At 51.8% G+C, this 12,880-nt stretch overlaps 1 protein-coding gene across 2 annotated transcripts; it reads right to left on the reverse strand.

Annotated features, from left to right (window-relative positions):
* Positions 1 to 8,216: 8,216 nt before the first annotated feature.
* LOC125544822 (uncharacterized) lies at positions 8,217 to 12,576 on the reverse strand. Of its 2 annotated transcripts, XM_048708590.2 has the most exons (8): positions 12,420 to 12,538; positions 10,839 to 10,948; positions 9,869 to 9,989; positions 9,731 to 9,770; positions 9,512 to 9,607; positions 9,195 to 9,397; positions 9,013 to 9,096; positions 8,217 to 8,921 (listed from the first exon to the last, which is right to left on the reverse strand). In XM_048708590.2, exons 2-8 carry the CDS (start codon positions 10,843 to 10,845, stop codon positions 8,432 to 8,434), a joined length of 1,041 nt encoding a protein of 346 aa, XP_048564547.2. In that variant the 5' UTR covers positions 10,846 to 10,948; positions 12,420 to 12,538; the 3' UTR covers positions 8,217 to 8,431. The 2 variants fall into 2 exon arrangements, with proteins under 2 accessions (XP_048564547.2, XP_048564554.2); XM_048708597.2 differs by lacking the exon at positions 9,869 to 9,989 and having other exon boundaries at positions 12,420 to 12,576.
* Between the last annotated feature and the right edge of the window lie 304 nt (positions 12,577 to 12,880).

The following is a 12,880-nucleotide window of genomic DNA, read 5'->3' on the forward strand; positions in this document are numbered from 1 at the left end:
CAAAACAACACACAGACAACACATGGCGAGGGGGGACACAGCACAACAAGGGGCACCGTCGGCGCTCGAACTGCAGCGCGAGCCGAGACTAAACCATTACACTGCACCATCGACGCAATCGAAAAGCACCAGTCAACCAAGACTGCACAACGACATGACACCACCTGTGTCATGGGGTGCATTCGAACGGTCACGCCGGGCCCAGACGACGCCACGGTACCTGTGTGCCACCGGCGTAGGCAGAGGGCAACACCAAGCATAGAACTCCACATAGCACACCCAAAACATCACAAAAAGGGGCACGACTGACGCTCGAACTGCAGCGGCGAGTCGAGACTAAACCATGACACTGTGTCATCGACGCAATCGAAAAGCACCGGGCAACCAAGACTGCACAACGCTGCGACACCACCTGTGTCATGGGGTACATTCGAACGGTCACGCCGGGCCCAGACGACGCCACGGTACCTGTGTGCCACCGGCGTAGGCAAAGGGCAACACCATGCATAGAACTCCACATAGCACACCCAAAACATCACAAAAAGGGGCACGACTGGCGCTCGAACTGCAGCGGTGAGCCGAGACTAAACCATGACACTGTGCCATCGACGCAATCGAAAAGCATGGGGCAACCAAGACTGCACAACGTTGCGACACCACCTGTCTCATGGGGTACATTCGAACGGTCATGCCGGGCCCAGACGACGCCACGGCCCCTGTGTGCCATCGGTGTAGTCGAAGGGCATCACCAAGCATAGAACTCCACAGAGCACACCCCAAACATCACAAGACCGGGGGATGAAGACAACGCCATCAAGATGGAGAACGACGGGAAGCGTCGCCGTTGTCTCGGCCAGCAGCAGGCCAACCAAGGATTTCTCCCCATCCCCGGTCACATTCGCCACGCGAGTAGCCACAGAGCAGCCGCCAATAGCGTTGGGTAGCGCTGGAATGGATGGCCCCAGATCTAGGTGAATCCCACCGGCAGAGCAACGCCGGCAGGCACCCTTGACACCGAGGGCACCAACGAGGACCACCGGTGCAGCGCCCCCGGGGGGAACTGGGAGGTGGAGGGCTCCAGAGACAGGAGCCACGACGCCACCTTCGTTTGGTGAGCGCACGGAGGAGCATGGCAACGACAAAACGGGCGGCAGCAGAGGTGGGAAGGCGTGGAAGTTTGGATCTGCGGGGAAGGCATGACGTCCGGCAGACCTCGACGACGGCGGACAGATGAGGGCGGGAGGTGGCGGAAGCCGGCGCAAGGCGCGGAGCAAGGGAGACAGGTCGCAGCATCGAGCCTAGCAGGCTACAGCGGGTGCAGCCGCCGCCGAGGCAGCCACGAGGCCTGGCCACGGGAGCCACCCCATGGGCGCTGTCGGTGTCAAAACCGGCGGATCTCGAGTAGGGGGTCCCGAACTATGCGTCTAGGATCGATGGTAACAGGAGACGGGGGACACAATGTTTACCCAGGTTCGGGCCCTCTCTATGGAGGTAAAACCCTACGTCCTGCTTGATTGATATTGATGAATATGGGTGTTACATGAGTGGATCTACCACGGGATCGTAATGGCTAAACCCTAGAAGTCTAGCCTATATGGATATGGTAATGAGTATATATGGTGTCCTTTCCGGACTATCCCCTTCGGTTTATATAGACACCGAGGGGATCTAGGGTTTACATGGAGTCGGTTACATAAGAAGGAATCTTCGGTCGCCAAGCTTGCTTTCCACGCCAAGTAGAGTCCAATCCGGACACGGTGCAGTCTTTGGCCTTCATGTCTTCACAGCCCATCAGTCCGGCCCATAGATAACAGGCCGGACGCCTGAGGACCCCTTAGTCCAGGACTCCCTCAGTAGCCCCTGAACCTGGCTTCAATGACGAGGAGTCCGGCATGCAGATTGTCTTCGGAATTGCAAGGCGGGTTCCCCTTTCTTCGAACTCCAAGATAGTCTTCGGATGCAATGATGGTATCCGGACCTGTCACACACACAACCGCAGAGAGAATATAATATTTGCACGAATCTAATCTGTTGACAGCTTTTTCCCAACACGACATCGTGTCTGTCCGGTTATGATTTTGAACCGTTTTTCTTCAGCCAATCCACGCTACGAGGTATGGTTGCTACTGGCACGTCTTGTCAAAACAGAGATCGTGTCCCCTTATTGCGGGATTCTCATCAATGCGGGCATGGGTAACTCAACCGTGCCATTTATACAGTCCTAGGGAACAGGCGGATCCTAAGGCGAGTGAGGAGGCATTTAATATTTACTGCCTTTATAGGGGGATAAGGATTCCCTCTTCCTCTCCTCACGCTCTCTCTGCCTCTGCCTTTCTGATCTCAAGCTCCAACGCCCAAGCTCTCATCTCCCTTCCACTCAAGCAACCATGTCCGGATCTGGTGGTCAGGGCAAGTGGATGGTCTCCTCCGTCAAGGAGGAGGACATTACTAAGCTCCGGGCGGCCGGATATTTGGCGAAGGAGAACGCCCATCGTCTGCCAGCCGAGGGACAAGTTGTCCCCACGCCGGAGCCCACAGAGAGGGTAGTATTCATCCCCCATTTCTTCCGCGGGCTAGGGTTTCCACTCCACCCTTTCGTCCACGGGCCGATGTATTACTACGGGATAGATTTCCATGATCTGTCCCCAAATTCCTTCCTCAACATCTCGGCGTCCGTCGTCGTGTGCGAGGCCGCGCCTTCCTCCGCATCCATCCCCACTTCGGGTTGTGGCCCAAAGTCTTCAACGTGAAGCCAAAGGTGGTGGAGGGACAGCACGCGGAGTGCGGAGGGGCCATGGTGAGCAAGCTATCCAACGTCTCATGGCCCAAAGGCACCTTTGTTGAGACAGTAAAGGAATGGCAGAAGCAGTGGTTCTATATTACAGAACCTCGCGGCACCACCTGGGCCGCTACTGCTGAATTCCGCTCCGGCGCTCCCATGCGACTCACCTCCTGGGTCGATAAGAGTCTGGACTGGTGCGCATCCGACGAGCTGATAGTGCTGCAGACGCTCGTTCAAAGCATGGTGACCAAGGACATCAAGCTCGTCGACGTTATCCAGGTGATGCTAATCCGCCGGAATCTTCCGTGCCAGCGCCGCAGCCACCCTTTATGGGAATTCAATTCGGAGAAGCACCAGACCCTGAAAAGGCTCTTCGATACTTCTCACGAAGGGGCCTGGAAGTTGCTCTTTAAGGGCAATGAGAGGCCACCGGCCATGGACTCAGACCATGGTCACATTTGTAACCGCCCCGCCAACGAGGTATGTTACTTTTGATGTACTCCCAACTTAAATGTTTCGAGGATGATGTTTGAGACTTTAGTATTGCTTCCTCGAGACTGGGTGGAGAGGGCGAAGTGGATCCAGTGTCCGGCTCCATTGCACGAAGAACCAGTCATCCCGCGCCTGGTGAAGATGTTGGTGTCGGTGCCATATACGGCGCCGGAGAAGAAGGCTAAGAAGAAAGCCAAGGGGGCCAAGAGCGGCCTCGTCGCAAGGGCACTTCGGATGCGGCGTCCGAAGACGACGAGGCCCATTCCTTTGTCCCTGAGGACAACGACGAGGAAGAGGAGGAGGAGGAAAACAACCCTCCTCCCGAGGATAATAAGAAGAAAAGGGTGGCCTCGGTGCACCTGGAGGTGAAAGCGCCCAAAAAGGGGAAGGGCGCCCCAGCGGTCAACACCGCGTGGGACGCTGACAGTAGTCCGGAACGTCACCCCCGTACTAGGCCCCAGGCCGCATCATAAGTGACATGGCTTATTCATGCGCATATCAGCCCTTTCTTTTTATTATTCTAACATGGTTAATCCACATTATTGCAGTCCGGCCCGCGACCTTATCCAGTGATCCTCATCTGGAGGTTCGTTGGCTCCGTCGGAGATGGCGAGCATGTCACCACCGCCTGCTTACTCCCCCGGGGCCAGGGACGACACCGAAGTGTTATCCCGGAGGACCGCTCTGAGGGGAGGAGCCAAGGACGTTGTCCGGGAGGCGCCACAAGGCGGGACCTCCGCTGCCGGACACACGGGGGGTCAATCCCCATGAAGACAGGCGAAGAGGGCCGTATCCAGTTCGGACCTCAGCCGAATACGATTCCGGAGACCAATATGGCTCCGGAGTCGGGAGAGCAGCCCCCATTGAAGGAGGGGGTGCGTCGCCTCCACCGGTGGCTCCTGTCCATCCAGGAGTGCCCGATGACCTGATGGGGGCGCTACGAAGCGCCTCCATCGTCGACGAGCACCGTATCCTTATGGGTGCGGTGATTGAGAAGGTTCAGTCCGTCAAGAGCGGACTGAATGAAGCCTGCAGCAGCTTATTAACAGGTTTCGAGGTAAGAAAGAGAAAAACCTCGTATAGTCTGTAGCCCCTGAGACGTTGTCCGGTGTTCGGCGAGGAGGACCGGACAGGGGATCAATCCTTAATTATAAGAGGCTGACTGAATATGTGTTGATAAGCAGGCATCCCTGTTGGCCGCGACCTCACATGATGCCGAGGTCTCCGAGCTGAAGCGGAGGCTGGAGCGGACCGAGAACGAGCTCGGCGAGGTTAAGGTTCGGCTCCAGTAGGAGCAAGATGAGGAACGACTTGCTATATGTTCGGGAAGGGATAAATGTTGTATATTGACAGTGGTATTGTGATATGTGCAGAAGCCGCGACCGAAGTTGAGGCCCTGGGGAAGGCCTTGGGCGAGGCCGAGGAGCAGGCTGTCCAGCAGCAAGCCGCCCGTAAGAGGCTAAATGCCCGGGGTCAAAGAAGTTCACCAGGAGCTCCAAGATGCGGTGAAAAAATGCGAGGCCTTGGAGCATGATGCGTCGGTTCGAGGGACCGCACTCACCAAGGCTCGTCAGAGCGCAGAGACCGCACGGAATGAGGCCCAGGCTGCCCCCCAGGAGATCCAGGAGGCCAAGAAGATCACAGCAGGAGTACTTCATCTGTGAAGCAGAGCGGGTGTGCGGCGCCTCTATATCGGGCCGCATCGTGGCGGAGCTCTGAAGGAGTCCTTCTGTGACATTCGGCTCGAGCGTGGTTAGGTTTGTCACGTCCGAATACGTAGCCATCCTCGCGCCTCGGGGCACGTCCTCGTGATCCGTAGATCGATCTTGTGTGTCCTGCTCTACTATCCAGGGTCTGTCGGAGGTCGTACGTATGGCCCCGGACTCTTCCGTCCCTATTTTGATGGGGTGGTGGGGCAGCCTGCTGTTCGGCCTGAGTTTCCGCTTTATCTTGACCGCGGGTTGGCCGTTCCGCCGCCCTGTCCCGACCGCGTGGTGGTCGATCCGCATTGCGCGAGGGAGATATATGCTCCGGCGCCTCCTCATCGAATTGAGGTAGCAGTCTGCGTTTCGGGTAGCTCTTGGCTGGGCGATTGAGGTCGTATTCCTCGGCTGTCAGGGCGTCAGTCCATCTATCGACGAGCAGGTCTTGTTCAGCTTGAAGCTGTTGTTATTTCTTTTTCAAGCTCCTTGCAGTGGCTGTGAGCTGAAGCTTGAAGCGCTCCTGCTCGAGAGGATCCTCAGGCATGATGAAGTCTTCGTTGCCAAGGCTTGTCTCCTCCTCGGAGGGTGGATGGTAACTATCATCCTCCCGGTCATCTTCTACGGCCTGTTCGTCAGTGTTGTCTTGCCTGCTGTCGTGTTCCTGTTTGGATGTAGCCTCGGTGGGGTCTTTACTGTTTTCGGCATCGCCCGGAGTACTATTTTCTCCGGTGCCAGTGTTGCCGTCCTTTGAGTGATGGAGCTTAGGGCGGCGTTTGGACCGCCGGCGCTTGGACTGTGTCTCGGAGGTTTTGTTCGCATCCGGCTCTTCTTTGTCGTCGCCAGATCCTTTAGGTGTATCAACCATGTACACGTCGTACAAAGAGGTAGCCGTCCAACGTCCAGTGAATGGCGGGTCTTGGCCTTGCTCCTTGTCGGCATCGTCGTCCATGCCGTCGATGTCTTCGGAGCCATAGTCAAGCACGTCGGTTAAGTCATCGACCGTGGCTATGAAGTGGGTGGCGGGTGGGAAGCAAAATTCCTCATCATCCGTCTCTAGCTCGAACCGGACATAGTTCGGCTGAGAGTCCTTCTCCAAGGATAGATTCTTTAAAGATTTTAGCACATCACCCAAAGGCGAGTGCTGGAAAACGTCAGCAGCGTTGAACTCGAAGATCGATAACCGATCTAGCTCGGTGTCCGCGGACGTACACAATCCGGAACTTATAGCCGGAGACGAGTCCGAAGTTTCGTTAAAGCGAATATTGCAGGGCGTCGAGTCCATGTGCGGCTCCAACGCCGCGGACTCTGAGGCCTCGGATGGCTCGATGTGCTTCGGCTCTAAGGTCGTTGCAGCCGCAGGAACAATCTCTTGGGTGTGATCCGATAACAGATTTAAGTCACGTTCATCGGGATGAGGGGGTGCGATCGCCGCGGGCTTTGATCCCTCGAAGATCAGGTCTCCACGGATGTCCGTGGCGTAGTTCAAGCTTCCGAATCCGACCTGATGGCCAGGGACGTAGCTGTTGATCTGCTCCAGATGGCCAAGTGAGTTGGCCTGCAGTACGAAGCCGCCGAATACGAAGATCTGTCCGGGGAGGAAGATCCCTCCCTGGACAGCGTCATTATTGACGATTGAGAGGGCCATCGAGCCTTTTGTCGATGACACAGTGGAACTCTCAACGAAAGCACCAATGTCGGTGTCAAAACCGGCGGATCTCGGGTAGGGGGTCCCGAACTATGCGTCTAGGATCGATGGTAACAGAAGACGGGGGACACAATGTTTACCCAGGTTCGGGCCCTCTCTATGGAGGTAAAACCCTACGTCCTGCTTAATTGATATTGATGAATATGAGTGTTACAAGAGTGGATCTACCACGAGATCGTAATGGCTAAACCCTAGAAGTCTAGTCTATATGGGTATGGTAATGAGTATATATGGTGTCCTTTCCGGACTATCCCCTTCGGTTTATATAGACACCGAGGGGATCTAGGGTTTACATGGAGTCGGTTACATAAGAAGGAATCTTCGGTCGCCAAGCTTGGTTTCCACACCAAGTAGAGTTCAATCCGAACACGGTGTAGTCTTCGGCCTTCATGTCTTCACAGCCCATCAGTCCGACCCATAGATAACAGGCCGGACGCCCGAGGACCCCTTAGTCCAAGACTCCCTCAGGCGCTGGATGCCCGCAGCCGCGGCACACCAGCCGGGTCTGGAAGGAGGGCGCCGGCCGACGCCGGGGAAGTGGAGCAGAGGGAGCACGAGGCCAGATCTGGAGCTCCTGAACGCGGGTGAGGGGATGTGGCAGCAGGACCCAGAGAAAGACGCTGGATGGATCCCACCGCCGCCAGCCTTCGCAGGGCTTTGCCCGGTGTCGTTTTGCCGGCGGCGGCGAGGCGCGGTGACCGGAGAAGAGGCTATGGCGGCGGTTGACGGGGGTGCCCGCCCGAGTCGCCTCAGAGAGACGACGCGGGGGAGAGGGGGCGTCAAGGACTTTGCACTCCGTCTCTCTAGGATTGTCATTAACCTACGGATGCTCGGAGACGAGAATGATAACAAGAGCGCGGTGAGAAAATTCTTTCCGCACACTGTATCAGTGAGGTACTCGTAGATAGCTATCTCTATAAAAACCTTGGTGGACTGGACCACGCTCTCAATTGAAGAGCTATGGAAGGCTACTCCCAATCGAGGAGGGCTTTGCTGAGGGCAGCAACGATACCAGCAGGACCCACCTACTCCGCACGAAGCAGGAGTGAAACGACAATGGATAGACAACGTAAAACGACCAATAAAAAGGTAAAGGCATATTAAAAGCATACTAGTATTATTATTCCTTCCATTGTATGCCGTCCTTCAGAGTTTGAAAATTGCACAGAACCAACAGCAAAGAACAGGCTTTAAAAACCACAATAACCACTCACTCCTAAAAACAAAATCTATAAATCGTTAAAGCAATGTTGGCCATCCCACGGTAGAACAGGTTTACAATCCAGCACCACCAGATCTCGATGATGTTGGATCTGAATGCCATGGATCCAACATCACGATCATTTTGGGTGGTAACGTGAGATGCGATAATGCATTCTAGATTGGAGCACAAACACCGGTGATGATATGTACATGTCTAAGTTGATCGTGTGCGTGATTAAGGTGTTTGCACGTCTCTCTTTGCTACTCCACAAAACGTTTTGGTGACTCCAAGAGTTGCTCATTCGAAGCAGAGACGAACTCAACCACAGGCTGTCACAGGACTGATACCATATATTCTTATGCTACTTAATAGTATTATCAATCCATTACGAACAACATAACCAGAGTAACAAACCTTCGAGGCGTCCAGGTACTAAATAACAGGTTCAGGAAACATGTAGGAAATTCACTGACAATCGTCTTAAACTTGAAATGTACTGTCACAAACACATGTAGCGAGCAGAAACTGGTAAATGGTTCCATGTTTCAGGGAGACATGCTTCTTCCTCTGGGTGAGCCTGAGCCACGACGGCCATCATCATCTCCATTGCCCCTTGGACTTGGGCTGCCACCATCACCATTGCCCTTGGGACTAGGGCTACCATTGTTGCCCCTGGGACTTGGACTGCCCCTGGGACTTGGACTGCCCCTGTTGTCCCTGGTAGGACTGGGACTGCCATTCTTAGCAGGGCTTCTCGGGCTGCGGCCATTGGCCACAGGGCTACGGTAGCCATCAGAAGGGCTCCTGCTCGTCTCCCTGCCTCGAGGGCTATCACCATTATCCTTTGCTACAGGGGAGATGGATCGCCTGGGGCTCCGACTGCGATCAGGTGTGGGGCTGCGATCCATTTCCTTGCCTTCTGGGGAGAGTGATCGCCTGGGGCTCCTGCTGTAGCTAATGCTTCTTGATCTCCTCTCATCACGCTCTGTGCGGCGCCCTCTGGGAGATTCAGAATAGGATCTGGACCTAGATCGGCTGATTGCAGGAGAAAATATGAGACAACAGAATACAAAACATAACTGTTTAGTAAAAAGCCCAAGAGTAGCAGGTGGGTTGCTCAGCATACCTGTAACTACGGCTTCTGCTGTAGCTCCGACTGCGCGCCCGTCCACGACGTGGAGATGGGGACCTTGAATAGCTTCTCTCACGCCTAATAGAACATATCCATTAACAAGAGATTAAGAACTCTCACGTACTGAGATTCAACAACATTTCAAGCCGTTTCTGAACAAAGTTATCAATCAATACCTGAGACTCCTCGGGCTATTCTGGCAATTTCTTTCTATATGGCCCCTTTCTCCACAGCGGTAGCATTTGTTCTTCCAGTCACCAGCCTTGCAGTCCCTGGCCCAATGACCATCAATACCACAGTTGAAACAACGGCCTGTTCCTGGAGGAGGGCCTCTTCCCACATATTCACGTTCTCGTGAACCACCAGAACCACGTGGAACCTGAACACACAATTCGTAAGATACAATACAACAAAATTTCTAGTAGCTTCATAAAGGACAGAAAATATCATTACCATTATGCCCACAAAGTGGACAGCCCAAATGGCAACTTACCCCTTTAGCAAACTCAACAATAATGCGGCTCCCATCAACATCCCTGCCATCTAGGTTGTATCGGGCCTCATCAGCATCACGAGGATCACTGTATTCCTGTTAGATAGACAAGAACAGGCAAAACAAACAGTGTACCTCATATGTGAACAAAATAGGTCTCAAGTATGCCAACAACTTGAAAGAGCATAAATAAGGTTGAGGAGAGTAAAATTCACATACAATGAATGCATAGTCGCGCTTCAATTCCACTTCCCGTATTCTGCGCAAACGGTTGCCACAAACAGTAAGCCGTCAGGACTTAAGTACTCAAATGCATCACCATCTTGTAACTTCCACTAAAACAGTCAATAACATTACACCAAGCACCAAGGGCACCCTTCGCCAAAGTCCTCCACAAACTTTGGAACAATGGCCACCAATTCCACCAAGGGCACCCTTCCACCACATACCTTCCGGATTGTGTTAAAAACGGAAAAACCTTCAACAAGATCATTTAAGTTAAGCACACAAGACCTGGGAGTCAAACATCTACAGCATACAGATGAAATAACAGAGAAAACCAAACACTAGTTTGGAAAGACCGATAGTGTACCCAACAGCTGCTATAAACCGAAAAACCCTCAAACAAGACCATTCAAGTGAAACACACAGGACCTGAGAGTCCAATTTCCACAGCATACATGGAGAAATAACAGATAACACCAAAAACTAGCTTGAAAAGACTACTGGTGAACCCAGCTTGTATAAACCACCCAGGAAAAACAAGGGTAGGAAGAAATCCAAGAACACTGACTGGTTCACTCTATATAGCAGAAGACATGCACCTTACAGTTCAAAAAGTTTAAGAAACAAACAGCCTAAATTATTTGACCAAATTTAAACTATACTAAGGCCCAGTTATTTTTGGTGGCTGCCAAAATAATCTGCCCCCTCCCCAGCTTATTCTAGATGCCGACCCTAAAATTTTTGGGGGCTTCTAAACTAATTAAACCTTACCTAGTTTAGAAGCCCCAAAACAATTTGGGGGAGGCTTTAGAATAAGCTGGGGAGGGGCGATTCTAGAATAAGCTGGGAGGGAGCGGCTTATGCCGCAATAAACTGTCAAAAGAACTGGGCCTAAGTACTTAGGGTGTCAACTATTCTAACAAGCACTGGTCCAATAATGGTGATTCACAACCCTAGAAAAGCACATTTGAATTTGTGCAGAACCATATTCACAAGTTGAAAAGCTTGTACCCTCACAAAAAAAGAAGTTCGAAAGCTTGTAAAAGTCTGTTACACCAGAAAGCTTTTGCCAAACTCTTAATGTGCACAGTATTGTCATTACCTTCCATATTTGCTGAAAAGATATTCTAGGTCGCGCGAACGAGTACGGGAGGACAATCTACCAACATACAAGCGTGCATTTCCATAACGATCATCGTAACGAGGCATCTCCTGAAAATTAAGAAAACACTCCATCAGTCCCTTTCACAATGAACAAATATGACAAGCATAAAACCAAGAAATCAAATAACCTGGCAAAGGCTACTCAGAGATATTCTTTTCTGTTTGACAGAGAACAGCTAGAGTACTAGGCACATCCAAATAGATGCTGTGGTTGAATGTACTCACTGTGGAGAGAGTATTGTGATTCAGCATAGAAGAGACATGGTAAGATGACATTAGATGGGCTCAATAGCAAACCGAATATACCAGACAGTTCAACTATCACTCTATCAGGCACTAAATAATAATTTTACTCGTTCCTCGTAGACAATTCTACAAAAGTAAAAAAGAACAACATCCATTATTGAATAAGACAGATAGCATCTACATATATCTTCAACTAAAGCTTGAAGTCCCTCCAGTGTGAAAATATATAACTGCAGCCCTCGTGGACAACTAATAGGCTAGCAATATTCTAGGATTGTTAAATTTTAAAATACTCGTGCAACTGAAATCATTGATTTGGAGGCTGACTGTTATGCATGAAACCAATGTGCATGAATTTCAGGGACAAGCAGTTCAACACACCTTTTCATCAAACCTCGTAATAGCAAGTTGCAAAAGACAAAGCTCATGACTTTAAGTTGCAAGTATCCACATTCCAAAATAACTCTGATTCTGTAATATAGTTTTTATTGACCGTTCATCTCATTTACTTTTGAATTAAGGCAACTGTTCTAATTATTCTTCTCTTATTGTACTGAATCAGTAAGAGAACAGAATACACCACAAAAACACTTGATACACTCCAATACCACTATCATGTACTTTTAGGGATGGCAATTTCAGCAAGATATAAAATCAGAATTATCTACATAACCAAGATTATATAACCAACATCACATCCTGTTTACTTGATAAAATAATGTCTTCTTACTGACTCCCTTTGATATGTCTGACCAGTTTAAATATTATGCACTAACTACCGAGTACCCACTCTCCCCTTGGGAGGAGATACAGTTGAAACATCTATATAGGCAAGATTACATGACATTTTACTTCATCTAACTATTTCTAGCATTACAGCCCTCATGTAAAATTCAAATTCGCGCTTCCGCACAAAACAAAATTGCGCTAACCTATCCACCTCCATAGAGGGAATCTCACGGGCGAGGATCAGAGAGCCGTACGCGAATCTCCAATTCTCCCCCGAATCACGGCACGACGGACCAAAGCAACCTACCTCCTTCTCTCGCCAACAGGCGATCCGACTAGATCCGACCGATACTCGAAAAATCCCCGGCCGAAACTCCAAAAATCACCGCGGATCGGCGCACGCAAGAAGGCTACAAACCCCACGGGATGACGCGCGGAAACACCACCACGATCGCGCGGAGCCGGGGGTCCCGACGAACGAACCAACGAACGAGCGCTAGCGAGATTAGACGGGGGGGAGGGGGAGGAGGAGGAGATCTCGAACCTCGGGAGCAGCGGGGCGGCGGCGGCGCAGAACCCTAGGTCGGACGCTGCGGCTGCGGGCTCGTCCGGCCTGGAGATAAGGAGGGCGGCAGGAGAGAGTTCTGGAAACCAGTAGAAGCGGTGCGGTGGGGGTGGAGGGATTTAACCGGCGCCGCGGGCGTGTGCGGACGGACGGGATCACCACGGCCTTGATGGACGGGCGGGATTCGGCCGGGCCGACGTGTCCCTCGCGGACGCGCACTCCCCTGTTTTACGCCTCCGATACTGGTTCCGGGTATGGAGATGTTGTCCACTCCGGTGGACTGAAACGAACTCTGGTTTCAGTGGAAGTCACTTCTATGCTTTACTGGACATTTCTACAAAAACAAAAACGAAAGTGACTCAAACTCTACCAAAATGACTCAAACGTCACTAGAAATAAATTACTTCTTCAAACATCTGCGTTTTAGAAATTTTATTTAC

The sequence above is a fragment of the Triticum urartu genome, chromosome 1A (genome assembly GCF_056163025.1).
Source record: "Triticum urartu cultivar PI428250 chromosome 1A, HENAU_Tu73, whole genome shotgun sequence".
Taxonomy (NCBI): Eukaryota; Viridiplantae; Streptophyta; class Magnoliopsida; order Poales; family Poaceae; genus Triticum; species Triticum urartu.

Coding starts and splice junctions, on each gene's coding strand:
- LOC125544822 (XM_048708590.2), bottom strand. Junction 9,771..9,868: donor GGGTGCCCTTGGTGCTTGGT/GTAATGTTATTG, acceptor CCGTTTGCGCAG/AATACGGGAAGTGGAATTGA. Junction 9,398..9,511: donor TTGTTGAGTTTGCTAAAGGG/GTAAGTTGCCAT, acceptor TTGTGTGTTCAG/GTTCCACGTGGTTCTGGTGG.